This window comes from Pholcus phalangioides, unplaced genomic scaffold (assembly GCF_987345545.1).
Source record: "Pholcus phalangioides strain wild (caught in Gottingen) unplaced genomic scaffold, Ppha-v1.0 ptg000017l_1, whole genome shotgun sequence".
Classification (NCBI taxonomy): Eukaryota; Metazoa; Arthropoda; class Arachnida; order Araneae; family Pholcidae; genus Pholcus; species Pholcus phalangioides.
In genome coordinates, this window is record NW_028301610.1 from 53,672,168 (window position 1) to 53,686,341 (window position 14,174).

The 14,174-nt window shown below is 35.7% G+C and overlaps 1 protein-coding gene across 11 annotated transcripts in view; it reads right to left on the reverse strand.

Annotated features, from left to right (window-relative positions):
* Positions 1-14,174, reverse strand: part of LOC149074117 (uncharacterized) — a 420,692-nt gene that overhangs the window by 118,972 nt on the left and 287,546 nt on the right. For all 11 annotated transcript variants that reach the window (XM_089246242.1, XM_089246238.1, XM_089246241.1 and 8 more), the window contains one exon: positions 11,637-11,679. In XM_089246242.1, coding sequence (XP_089102368.1) covers positions 11,637-11,679 — 43 coding nt within the window. The remainder of the gene's footprint in view (positions 1-11,636; positions 11,680-14,174) is intronic.

Below are 14,174 nucleotides of genomic sequence, written 5' to 3' on the forward strand. Positions count from 1 at the left end.
TATTAAAACTCATGCATCATGTCTAAACAGTACTTTTTTTTATCGTTTACATGTAACCAAATTGTTGCCCTAAATCATCTTTTCATGTTTCTTTCATATTTTCAAAGAATTAAAGCTTAATTCCAAATTTTTTTACGTCTTTTTTCTGTATTGCACATTGATACGCGTGTACTATCCATTGTATGCCAATACGTGGCTGTCTCGCACGGTTTTCTTCACTTTTTTGCTTGCTCCCCTAATTGTTTTGAGCAGTGTACGTACCTTAGATCTCATTGAAATTTTTTTTAACTATACACATGTACAAGTAAACGGGGAAAAAAAACCCCCCCGGAAACAAAGAAAAGAACATTGTACAAGGACCCCCCCCCCCCAGCTCTCATGGCAGTCGTTCTCCTAGGAAGGAAGAACAAAAGACATTGTGATGGTCATGGCTACTGAGACGCAAGGACACCAGCATTTTGTGTGTCCTCAGGGCTATAGCAACACCCCCTATAGATAAGAAAGCCTCCACACTGCTGACGTCACAAATAGTGACGTAGCCAGGTGGAGGCTGAAGGAAGACGAAGCAACCATGTTTGCACACGTTTTTTATTCGTTGGTGTTAGTGTTTTTAAGTTTGTTAGACGACATTTTAAAATTTATTTTTGTGCTTATATTCCTTTTTAATTTTAATTAATCATGTCTCGTGGATGCCAAGAGACAGAGAGGCTTCTCTTATTTTAATTTACTGAAGAATAAGATCTATCATCAAAGGCTGGCTTCTATAATCAAGGAAGGACATCAGTGCCGAAAGTTTTTGAGTAAGTATTTTTATTGGATTTACTTTTATCCCTACCAGTGAAAATTACGACATTATTTACAATGAACAACACAAAATAATTAAACAAAGAATGTTTTAAATAGTGTATATATTGTGATATTTTATATAATTTGCGGAATAGGATTATACAATACATTTGTGTGTAAATTTTGCCTAAATCTATCCTATCAAAACTACATTCATGCTGCAAAGAAATAATTATTCGTTTCAAAATACGGTAAAACCTCAATATAACGATAATCTCGATAATCTGTGAACCAAAAAAATGTACATATATTGTTGTAGAGGGCATCAGTTTAGCACTAGAGTATAAACATTTCCGAACAAGACTTGAAAAACATCGTTGTAGAGGTTATTCATCGTTATATAGAGTATCGTTGTAACGAAATTTCACTAATTCATTTTTCAAAACAACTACGATTCTAAAGTACATTGTATATATAAAATTTGGGTAAGTTGGTTAGAAAGATAGTGACTTAGCAACAGTATTGAATATTGTATTAATTTTTTTTAATTTTTGGTTTTCATCAACTTATTTATCAAATTATACTAAACAATTATTTTTATACCCAAGGACTAGGGTAAGAGTAACTGCTTTTAATCTAATAAAGGAAAAAAATTTATTTCATATAAATGAATTAGGGTTTAGTCATGCAGATAACTGAAAAATATGTAATGTGAGATATAAAAATATGTAATCCTATTTATGACTAATATTTTTTACTATATTTTCTTTCAGGATTTTGTTCTCACTCCAGTATATAACTGCCTGCGGATTCTTGTGGTGACTCAAATATTCTTTACTAGTGTGCTATTTTTGATGGCGAGTGCATTTCTACAGCTATAGTTAAAAGCTTCAACCCCTAACGAGAGTAGCCTACTACGAAAAGCTCTATTTTTCGTCTTTGGATATGCTGTCAGTGTAAAAAAAATTGAAAGACATGACCAAGAACTTTTTTTTTTCATTCATATTATCAACACACAAAAATTTTGACGATAATTTAAAAGCTAACTTAATGTTGCATGTTTTTGTCAGGATTTGTGATTCAAAACTGGGTAAGTTTTCATTTTCATTTCAAGTGAGTAACATAAATTATCTCAATTATTTTAAAATGTATGGTAAATGTAGATGAATCTACACAGAGAAAATTTTCTGCAAGCTGTTATCAAATAAATAAGAAAATAATTTATACTATCAAATAATAGGACAGGGCTGGACAAATAGCAAAAAAATCTAGGCACCCCCAACAATTTTTTAATTTCCTAAAAAAAACTTTACCCGAAGAAAAAGGTCCAAAATAATTTGTTTTTTAACTTTTCAGGGCATAGTGACCTTCTTTGATGTTGCAAATATACTGCTATAAATCCCAAAATATTATGCTGCACTCAACCTGCAATTTAGTAACTACACAAAAATATTTTAGGTGCCAATACCAATTTTTTAGTCACCGTGGTGACCTGGCACCTGGGATTTGTCCAGCCCTGTAATAAAATATCATAGACTGTTTGGTACACTCTTATATCTAGTCTGTTTTTATCTAAATAAAGTTGATGGCATTTCATGATTAATATGAAAAAAATATACACATATAAAAGTGAATAATAGCCTTAATGAAATGCTTTCATGAAAATGTCAAACTAACAAAACTAGGCAAGTTTACATTCCCATTTCTCAGTCATACACATGATCTCGAAGGCAATTTGAAATGCGCTTTAAATGTAAAAGAATCCGATAGTGATGGTCTTAATCACTTATTCAATGTATGTGAGGATATTTTGAATGAATTGCTAGTTTATGTTGAAGACAAACAAAAACAATAGCTTTTGTAAAAGAGCAAATCCATTGGATTAAATAGACTTGAACTCTACATAGCTGTTCTATATATTTTATGATTTTGTATGTGTTCACTCCTTCACTCAATATGTTCCCATGCATAGGTATTTATAGGTAGTTAATCTGCAGTAATTCCTCATGCACAAATTATTCGAACGGTAATTTCTGATAAATCTTTAATCTTTAATTTAATGTCTTTAATCTCCTAGTGCAGAGCAATCTGATGACCTATCACTACTGTATGTAGAAGTTTATTACTTGAATGAATCAGACAAAAAGTGAAGCTTCTTATGGATGAAATTAATCTCAAACCATTCCTTGATTTTAGGGGTGGGGGGAATTCTACGAGAGTGCCAGATATTTGGAACTATGTCTGAAGTGATTGAATCAACCAGAACAATTGTAAAATTTCTTTATATTATCCATATTTTTCGGAGGGGGCATAGAAGAATCTCAAATGTGTTTCAGTTGCAACATTGAGAAAATTGTATGATGAATCAAGAAGCACAATTAAATATTGCCATACACTAACTTCCATACATTAAATGGGAATTTTTATAAGTTTTACTATTATCTGTGCGAAAATATATTTCTAATATGTTGCTTGTGGCAATTTTCTATAAATTTTATCAATTTTCTATAAATTTTATCAATTTTTTTAAATAAATATTAGAATTTTTGTTAGTTGAAGTTGTTTTCTTTGCTTCCTTGATTTATTTTGAAGTTATCGGTTCAACTATAAGAGCTGTAGAAAAAGGGATGTTTATAATTCATCTTATGCTGATTTATATTAATTTGTCTAGCTTTGCAAATAATTATTTTGTATTTATTTTTAAAATATTTTCTGAACAGAATAAAATAAGGGAAGATATATATTGCAAAAGTTTTTTTTTTCTTCATAATTAAGGTAGTAAGTTGGGATTAAGAGGAAATATTTTTTTAATTAAAAAAAAATCAATGCAAACAACCAATTTTTCATAGTTTGTTTATATTGAACTTAAGAAATCTGTAATAGAAAATTGATTCAGTTGCCTAGAAAGGCAAGATATTATGAAGGAAGAAAAATGATCGTCCCCGCGATCAGACTCCACTCCGTGATGTCACGACTTCAGTGTGGAGGCTTTCTTATCTATAGGGGGTGTTGGCTATAGCCACTAGAATAATCCTCACCTAGTTGTCGAGCGTGTGTAGGGACCTACAGGGCTACCGCGCGACCCCTGCTGTTTCAGTTCATAAATTTAAAGACATAAATTTTAGGGTGATTGCTGACGTATACGAAAATTGCCAGTGAGATGGCTGATGACCATTTAGAGTGGACACTTAGGTGATTTGTTTATTGCCTCTTTCTGAGAATACGCATATGTGGAGAGTCCCGAAGAAATGGGTTTCAATTGTTTTGACGGCCATATGACCTTTCAGAATTTTTTCTCTCCCTATGTTTTCAACGTTATCCCGAGAGGGTGAGAAAGTCTGCTGTAAGCATTTGGGGGAGGGGGGTACAGGTCTGCCGAAAATAGGTACACATGCACAGCAAGTTATTTCGATCGTTTCCTGTAGAACTTTCTTTCGATGTGGTGCTTTGCTTGCTGACAGGGCCATCTTAAGAGCATCATGGGCCATTTTTGTGAGGTCCTCCCCTCTTCTCTTGAGGCCCCCGGGCCGTGCTCGGGTGGGTCCATGCGTTCAGACGGCACTGCTTGCTGACTGTGTCAAATTCGTCGTTCGTAATGTCGGGAAAAACAAAAAACGCTCTCTCTAAAAAAACTGGAAATTTTGGAAGAATTCAACAAGAATTTTAAATTGATAACGAAAGTTCATCTTGCAAACAGGCCCGCCATTTAGGGGGGCGAACGGCCCCCCCCCCCAGCTTTTGAAAATACACTAAAAATGGTATATATATATATATATATATATATATACAAATATATATATATACATACATTGAGTACACGTGTTTCCCCCCCGGAAGAATTTTGCTCCCCCCCCCTGGAAAAAGTTGCAAATCAGTTGAATATGTTCCTTTCAACTTTTTGAAACAATTATGAAGTAGAGAAACAACCAAAGAGCAAGCTCCTGATTGATAATAATCTACTGCCAAAAAAAAAAGTCCAAGATGGGGAAATTTTTGCAAGTCAAGAAGATTTTGTTGCAATTTTGTACTCAATGTCGTGTCCCAAAGGTAATGTTGTGCCAAATTTTATTTCTTTAAATGATTTGAAATATGATTTAATTTCCTCTCAAGTATGAAATATTTTTTTAGAACAGAATTGGAATGCAATTAGACACATAAAATTTTATAACATTTTATATGTATGAGGTGGGGATAATTTTTTAAAAAGGCTGTTATATTCACTTCGACTTATACATAAAACGTTTTATGAAACGTTTTGACTCTGCCTCTTGAACGTCGTATAAACGACTGTAACAGAATTGTAAAGTTGCTCAGTTGAATAGATGAAGTGAACATAAATATTTAAATTATTTCTGTTCAATTTTTCAGGCCGGTGCTTCAACCAAGGCCAATGAAAATAGTTTTCAGTATTATTACTTTAACTCTTTAATTCACTAAATTTATTTATTCTTTTTGCACGCCTGTAGTGAATTGCCTGGCATAACGGAATCGCTTCGTTTTATCAAAAAAATCATTGCATGGAATAACTTCACGTTAGAGCAGGGCGTCTCAAACTTTTTCCACCTGAGGCGCCCTTTCCCCTTATTCAATGCTTATCCGCGAGCTCCACCGGCTCTCCAGAGCTGTTTAACAAAGAATATTTTCGTAAACCTCACACCATGACAAAGGTTGGAGGCGCACAGTTTGAGAACCCGTGCGTTATAGGAATAATCTTTGATGTTCTAAATTGAAGTTAAACGTTTTGATAGAAATTTTGTTTTGTGTAAAACATGTTTCAAACTGGTTCGTCATGTGTAGAGATTCTACAGTAGTTTCATTTGGTGTAGTATGAGTATACTTACTTGCTTGGTGAACAACGAAACCATAGAGATGCGGTGGATATCTTATCTGAGAGAAACTAAGGATAAATTTAATACTGTGCATATATATCTATATATAATTGATTTTCTGTCTGTGTGTATGTTCTCTATACAAATCCACAATTTTAGATCGATCGTCGCCAAAATTTGGATATATACCAAACAGGGCCCTGATTGAACGATAAGCTACTTCAAAAGTTCGTCAGAGGAGGGCAGATACCCAAAATGGACGAAAAATCGTCAGGCAACAATGGTTTCTGGGCCTCAACAATCAATTTCGGAATGCTTACTTTGGTTACCGTGGTTCCCTAGTAATGTGTTTTACACGTGCCTTTACAATGGCTTGTCACTTCCTTAATCCTGCCAGTATTATATATTTATTCCTTTGTAATGGTTTGTCACTTTTCCAATCCTCCCAATAAATGAAGAAAACACAGACAGCGCCGGGTATTGTAGCTAGTATTATGCATGATAAAACTGCAGTGAAATCTCGATATAACGATATTCTGAGGGCGAAGAAAAATACCATAATAGAGGTATTATCGTTAATCGAGAGACTTTGACATTGAACACTAGTCATCAGGGCCGCAACTAAATGCTTGATCAGCTGAGGTAAGCACATATTTTGACATTCCCCCCCCCCCCCCCTGTAATTTTGAAGAAGAGGCTATAAAAGGTGAATTTTGCGCACTCTTCTGGTCCTGGGCAAGATACCTGCTTGTCCCCCCCCCCCCCAGTTGCGGCCCTGCCAACCATGGATCACGATCACCACTGGCGTATGCAAAGGAGGTTTAGGGTTCTAACCCCCCCCCCACCCCCCCAGAGCCGAGATTATAGGGAAAATTATTATAAAATTTTTGCAGGAAAAAAGAATGTAACCCCCCATCCTTGTGAAAATGGCAATACGCCTATGGCAATCCCAAGTTTCTATGGGAAAACCATATTGCCTAACCAATTCGTTCCTTTAACTGGCCCATAGAGGAGCTCTATTGTATTGCGTAAAATTATATACAAATCACATAATCATATCTCGAAATGTGATAATATTTATCACACACACACAATTATATTTTATTATTTAGTTTAAATAGACAGTGAAACCTCGATATAACAATATTCTACGGACCAAAAAAAAATATTGTGGTAGAGGGATTAAAGCGGTAACATTATCCTCACGTGTGATCAAATTTATGCTATTGTCATTTTTTCTATATCGGCATTGTTAATATTATCGGAAAATATGATTTTATGTATTTGTTTGTTACAAAAAATTGTAATTGATTATTTTATTTATAAAATTCACTTAGATGTGTATTGTCCCTGTACAGAAGCTTACCGCATAGTGCTTTTGTGTGTCGTACACATAGTGCAACAATACACATAACGTTAGCTTTCGGTGATCATTTAGCGCAAAATATTGCGGTAGCGATTTCAAAATTCTCCTAAGAATATTGGGTTATTGAGGCGTTTATCATAGTAGATGATGTCGTTGTACTGAGAGTTTAACATTAAGCCAGGCAATTCCAAGATTTGAAACAAGATTTTTCCAAGAACAAGAAACAATTTTCCAAACAAGATTTGAAAAAAATATCATTGTAGATATATTTATTATCGATTATCATTGTAGCGATGTTTTGCTGCATATGCAAATGCTGTATCGTATGCAGGATTTTCTCATGGGAGGGGGAAGGGCATGCAACATTTTTTTTCTTCCCGAAAGGGGTTTCTTTTTTTTCTTTTTTTTTAACTGAAAAATACACCATAATCTTTTCTCAAGGGAGGTGCACAAAATTTTTCGGGGGGGGGGGGGGGCGCCCCCCCCAAAATCCTGGCCTGGGTGCCCGGCACTAGCATGTGGGGGCCATGACTGGGTCGAGCACATTCAGATAGCTCTAAGATGCTGACCCATATACAATGGAGCCGGAGTCAAGCTTTGACCTTACTAGAACTTCATAAAGTAGAATAAGCGACTTACGGTCTACTCCCCACGATGCAGATGAGATGACCTTCAAGAGGTTCATCGTCTTCACTCAATTTGCTCATCGAAAGAGCTCTCAATTGTGCAATATGAGGTTTGAAAGTAAGTTTCTTATTGAATGTAAAGCTGGAGAATTTAGTGTTTCTTACTATTGGTATTCGATTATTGTTGAGAAACATTTGTGGGTCATCATGAAAGTCTAGACATTGCAGGTTCATGCGCAGCATTAAAACGTGCAATGACACATGATTTGGAACCAGTAGAGCAACAACGTGGCAAGCTCTACTCCTGTCATCATAACCGATACAGAACAGGGAATGTCGCCTGATGTTCCATGTCTCCGAGGGCTTCGTAAAAGTTTCCTGGAGTGCCACGCAAACAGGGTGATATCGATTGATCCTTGAGATCTTTGTAATTGGATTTAAGACCACGAATATTCCATTGAATTATGTTGGCCATAGATTAAAGGATTAAATAGAAGTAGACGGTTCGAGGTCATTGAGTTTATTCTGGTCAATCTTGTGGCGAGTATTGCCGGATTCTGGAGGGTTGTCCAACTCCACATCACGATCAATTGAATTGTATTCAATTAGTGACATATTTTTAATGGTGGGATATTTCAGCGCTCTTAGTGTGGCTTTTTGTGAATATCCAGCTTTGAATTGTTTCTTTTTAGCTTTATTTCCTGAAACGGTTTTAGGTTTAGTACCTGCAGAAATTTTGAATGTGTTCGCCGTTGCTTTTCCCGCTTCTTCTTTGCAGGTAGATTCCCTCCAGAATCCAGTGGAGCAACAGCAGCCACAACTATTGCACAGTTGGTTAGATGATGTTTGAGTTGATGTATCAGCTGTGGGTTTGGTCCGAGTTGTTACAGATACTTTGGTGACATTGTTAGTTTTATTAGCTGACAATGGATTTGCTATCATATTAGAGTATAATCTACCTATTTTAGCTTGGTTAGAGGTTATACGATGGCGTGATTCGATATATGAGATGTTATTGAGGACCTTCTTCATCTTCTAGATCTTTTTTTCTTCATTCCATTTCTGACACTTTCTATTAAATGCAGGATGGTCGCCACCGCAACTGACGCACTTGAATGGTGAATCAGTACAAGTGTCCGAAATGTGGTCCTTCTCACTGCACATTGTGCAGGTGGGTTGACTACAGCATGCCATTCATGAGTGACAGTATTTTTGTCAGTTGAAGCATCGAACAGGGTTAGGTATGTATGGCCTGATTTTGAGGTAATAATAACCAATTTTGATATCTTTTGGCAATGTTGGGGATGAAAATGTGAGGATTATATTACATATTGGAGCTGATTTACCATCTTTGCAGCTCATAATATGTTTGGCAAATGTTAAGCCTTGAGACGCCAGCTCTTGGGTTAGTTCTTCTTCATCCATGTTAATTAAATTAGGGTCTGAAATTACGGCATGTGAATAATTCAGCGTGGGATGGATTTTGACTGTTATTGGAATATCTCTGAGAGATGTAAGTTTTTGAATGAGTTCAGCTTGTTTGGGTGTGTTAGTTTCTATCAGATCGTGGGGAGTAGACCGTAAGTCACTTATTCTACTTTATAAAGCTCTAGTAAGATCAAAGCCTGACTATGGCTCCATTGTATATGGGTCAGCATCTTGGAGCTATCTGAGTGTGCTTGACCCAGTCCGCCATCTCGCCCTACGGATTTGCTGGAGGAACTACAAATAGACATCAGTCGCACGGCTCCCACTGCCCAACAACTGGCATCGTGGGAACAGTCTCCACCAGATGTCTCTCTATCATTATCATCATATCCTAGAGCCACTACAGCAGATGTGATATATCGCCAGATATTCTTTAGGCACAGGGGTAGGTATAACAGGTACTTCCCCATATACACTGATGGCTCTGGTCATGCCTACATCTGCTGTGAGGAGACATCTTTTAAACTTCTTAACACATTTTCTATTTATTCGGCGGAACTATATGCTATCCTACATGATATGAACGCCACCGACAATGCATCATCTATAGTGACTCTCTCAGCGCATTGCAATCACTGTGTTCCTCTACGTTTTACACTCATCCATTCATTCATGCCATTTGTCATGAATTACATTACCTTATCCATCACGGTACCACAGTAAAATTAGTTGGGTGCGTTAGTTTCCATTGTGCAGGTCTCCTGAATGAAAAGCCTTCACTGATTTTAAAGTACCTACATAGAGAGCTTTATCTATTAAGAATGGTGATACTTTGGCCAGCTGCTTCTCGGTATCAGAAGAGTGCAAAAAGAAAAATGAGACTTGATGAATTTGAAGCAGCAGTTACAGTGACGCAAGTTTGATTCGAAGCAGTTCTTTGACATTTTGATTTTTTTCCCATAATTAAATGGGTATCGTTCCACTCCTACCAACCATGGAGCCCTATGAGGGGATGCGCACACGTAAGAGCTATATGAAACCAAAGCAGGCAAGCAGACGCGCTCAAGATCGAAAAGTGACGTGAAGCAGCATCAACAAACCTCAACAAAGTCTGGCCCCTCTACCTACCCAGTAACAGGGCTGCAACTAGGGGGGAGCAGGTGGTCTGGTGCCCCGGGCACTGAACCAGAAGGGGGCGCGAATTCTCCCCTTAAATGCTTCTTCTACATTACAAGGGCACCAATATGCCGGCTTGCCTCGGATAACAAAGTATCTAGTTACGGCCCTGCCCAGTAATGTAACCCCTTCAGCCACCGAGATGACCAGAGCCGATTGATCTGGATGGGGCTAATCCAAGCCTCTCATTTTGGCCGAATCCGAGGCCAACGCTAGCACATCAGGCTAACCAAGATCCCCATCTCCTGCCTTACGGGTCTCCACACACTGCAAACACATGGGTAGACAGTGTCCCAGATAGGGCAAACACTAGAAGCAATGCCCTGTCTGAGAGGACCTCTCCCTGCCTGAGCGGGGCCCACAATGAGAGGTTGTACACAGAAGACGAATACATGGACAGGACAAAACGAGACACAAGACAGGTACGGTGAGATGTGTGGAAATAAACATATAATCTGGGCTATTGAAGGTAAAGGACATGAGTACAAATATGCGAAGACAATGACATGTGATAGATTTGGCATTACCCAGGGTGCATCACAAGGAGGCCTATCACATTAAACGCTTAGATCTTGTGTGCACTGAACAGATAGCGGAGAGTGACATCAACCTTCGATAAGTCACCATCTGGAGGCATTGTGAGCTTTGGGCTGAGTTAGGTCTGACCATTTATGTATGGTCCCATTCAGCTCCAAGGAAAGATTCAGATATCCGTTGCCTCTGTAGTGTAGTGGTCTAGGGCGTTCATCTGGAAAGTGAAAGGACATGGGTTCAATTCCCCGCAAATGCATTTGAATTTTCACTCTTTCTAAAATATATCTTCGCATCAGCCAGCTGTTAAAAACCTTTGAATTAAACAGTTGCTAAAACCTACTAAGATGACTTCAATGAATGAATATTTCAGTGTACTACAAATATAAGACAAAATTTATCCTGAAATAGATTAAGCACCAACATGGTTTATTGTGTGTTCTTTCAAAAGCTGGTGCAATGGAAAAGTTTTTGGTAAATTTAAGCGACTGGAACTAGAAGGGTATTTGTGGAATTGGCGATAAGAAATTCTGGCAACAATTTGATTTTGAACTTCACTTCTTCTTTCAGTGCCTGTAGCTAACCATTAAATCCAGATATTTCAATGAAATTTGTGTCACTTTATATGATTTTTCTATCCTTTCCAAGTATTGCTTAGTTTGCGCATAGGTCTTTCAGAAACTTTACAAATTTGGGTAATTTCCGATTTGATATTTTTTTTAACATAATCAATTATCCCCCATAGCTGGAAAATGACACAAGATAGGACAGGGTTGTTAGGGTGTTTCATGTTACACTTGGGCTCGTCTATCACCCCTTCCCATTTATTTCGCAGAACACCTCACATTCACCCTTTATTTAAATACACAAACAAAGGCATATATATTTTCTTACTGATTTTTTGATCATCAGAAATCTGTTCAAGCACTTTCACTTTCTGGAAAAATAAAAAAAAATAACATAACAATTAAACTTAGTGTAATTATATAATAATTAAAGTATAATAAATTATATAATAATTAAAGTATAATAAATTATATAATAATTAAAGTATAATAAATTATATAATAATTAAAGTATAATAAATTATATAATAATTAAAGTATAATAAATTATATAATAATTAAAGTTTAATAAATTATATAATTAAATAGTATAATAAAAGCTTATATATAAATAATTAAAAATAACACATACAGTCAGGGTCGTTAAAAAATCAAATAAAAGTGGCCGAAATATCTTTTTTTTCCCTTGAAAAATATCACATTGGTTCATTATTAGCCAAAATGTTATTTTTACCACATTTTATATCCTTGGGGTACATTCTGATGGTATATCTTTAAATGACAAGATTTTATAAGTGGGTTTTTTTTTTCAAAAAGTCCCATAAAAGTGGCCAGAATATATATATTTTTTCATATGAAGTATCTTAGTTATTTAAAGTTGTACACAAAAGCCAAAATTTCTCATTCTTACAACATTTTCTAACCTTTGGCTACATTCTGATGCTCAATCAAACTTTAGCAAATTCATGTGAATAAGGATTGCATCACACATCTAAATGTAGTGGTGTATTATCACATAGGTTTTTTTTTTCTTTTCACAAAGAAGCAACAACAGTAATGAAACCATCATGCTAGGGGCAGGTGGTCCTATAATGCAATAAAGATACCAGCTGTCCCTAAAGGACAAAGGCTAGTGTACTATAGTAGTTACATTACCTCATATACATTTTCGTTTTCTTTCTCATAAGAAGTAGCACATCTACTGTATATCTTCCAGTGTTAATATTCAATAGTTGTTTTTTTATACTTTCACTGTTAAACCCAGTTAATCAAGGTTCTACTGTATGGTAGTAACAGATTTATAAAAATAATCAGCTATATACAGGGTGATTATAATTTAAGTTTTGATTCCAAATCTATACAATAAATACTGGTCAGAATGACTTGAAAATTTGCAGGGATATTCCTGAAGCAATGGAAGTTTCTTTCGCAAAAGGAAAAAAAAGTGCATGTAGTGCAAAATGTGCAAGTAGATGATGCTGTACTTGGCCAGCAGTATAATCTATTTTGTGCAACCACATTATTTCGGCACTTCGACAGCATCAGTGTGTGGATAGAACTTCTATCAAGATGCACATTGCAATACTAGCTAAGCAGCTGCTGAAGACCCATTTTGACAGGATGCAACTTAACCCTTGCAACTTCTGGCTGGGGGGGGGTACCTCAAAATGTTATGTGGTCAGGTTGCGAACTTTGGTGAATTGCAGTCTCCAGCACATCCCCTATATGTTAGAAGTTCCTCAGGAATATTAACGTGGGGCACGTTTGGTTTTAAGAAAGCTGAATTGCAAGCACATCCACATCATGACCATGGCATACTCTGATCTGTTGTTGAACAAGAATTTTTGTGCTTTCAACCTCATAGCCAGAACACAGTGGACAACATATTTAACATTTCTTAAGTTGTAGTTATTTGTTCAATTACTTCGTTTTTTGTGATGTTTCTATGAATTATGAAATCGTGCAATGCTATAATTAAGTTATCATTTTGCCATGACTGGCTATCGTTTCTATTCTGTGAGCAAATTTCTCACATGTTGGACAATGTCATTAATTTTACATTTTTAAGTATTTTGCCCCCTTTATCAAATAAAATTGCGTTTTTTCCGGAATATTCATGTCAATTTTCAAGTCATTCTGACAATCGTTTTTTTGCAGTGTTTTGAAATCAGAACCTTAGTTATAATCACCCTGTATATTGTAAATCATGGCTAATTATCTGCATTATTTGCTTCATTAAATTTATTATATTCACCTAATTTTTATTAGTTTTTGCAAAATAGCTTCCTAATTAAGTATACTGAAAATAACTTGAGAAAAAACCTTCATATATTATAAAATTAATAATAACATTAAAAGCATTTTCAAACACACAGTAATCGATTGAGTTAAGCATAATATAATTAAATTGCAAAAGTTGGTTTTTGTTAAAATGCAAGAAATATTTATTGATTAATTAATATGGGAATAGTCTTAATTACATTAATAAACATTTTATTTTAATTATGAGAAGTTTGAATGATTTTTCAGAAATTTTGTTTTTAATGTTAATACTATTTAAAACAAAAAAAAACTGGTTTAAACAAAAAAAACACGGTTTTTTTTGGTTTTTTTTAAAAAAGCTGTTTCTTTTACCAACCCTGCATACAGTTGACTCTTAGAAGAGACAGTTGACTCTTGGTGTTTGTGGGGGGGGGGGGGGTTATATTTCTGGGATCACCATATATACACAAAATCTGTGAATAAACCAACGTAATATCTTATGCATGTATGGCAGTTATTTAATTGAAGGACATACTGATGAAGCAGGATGCCTCAAGTGGGACAGAGGTAGAAAGAATGGCAAAATATGATGCCAAAATTCTCT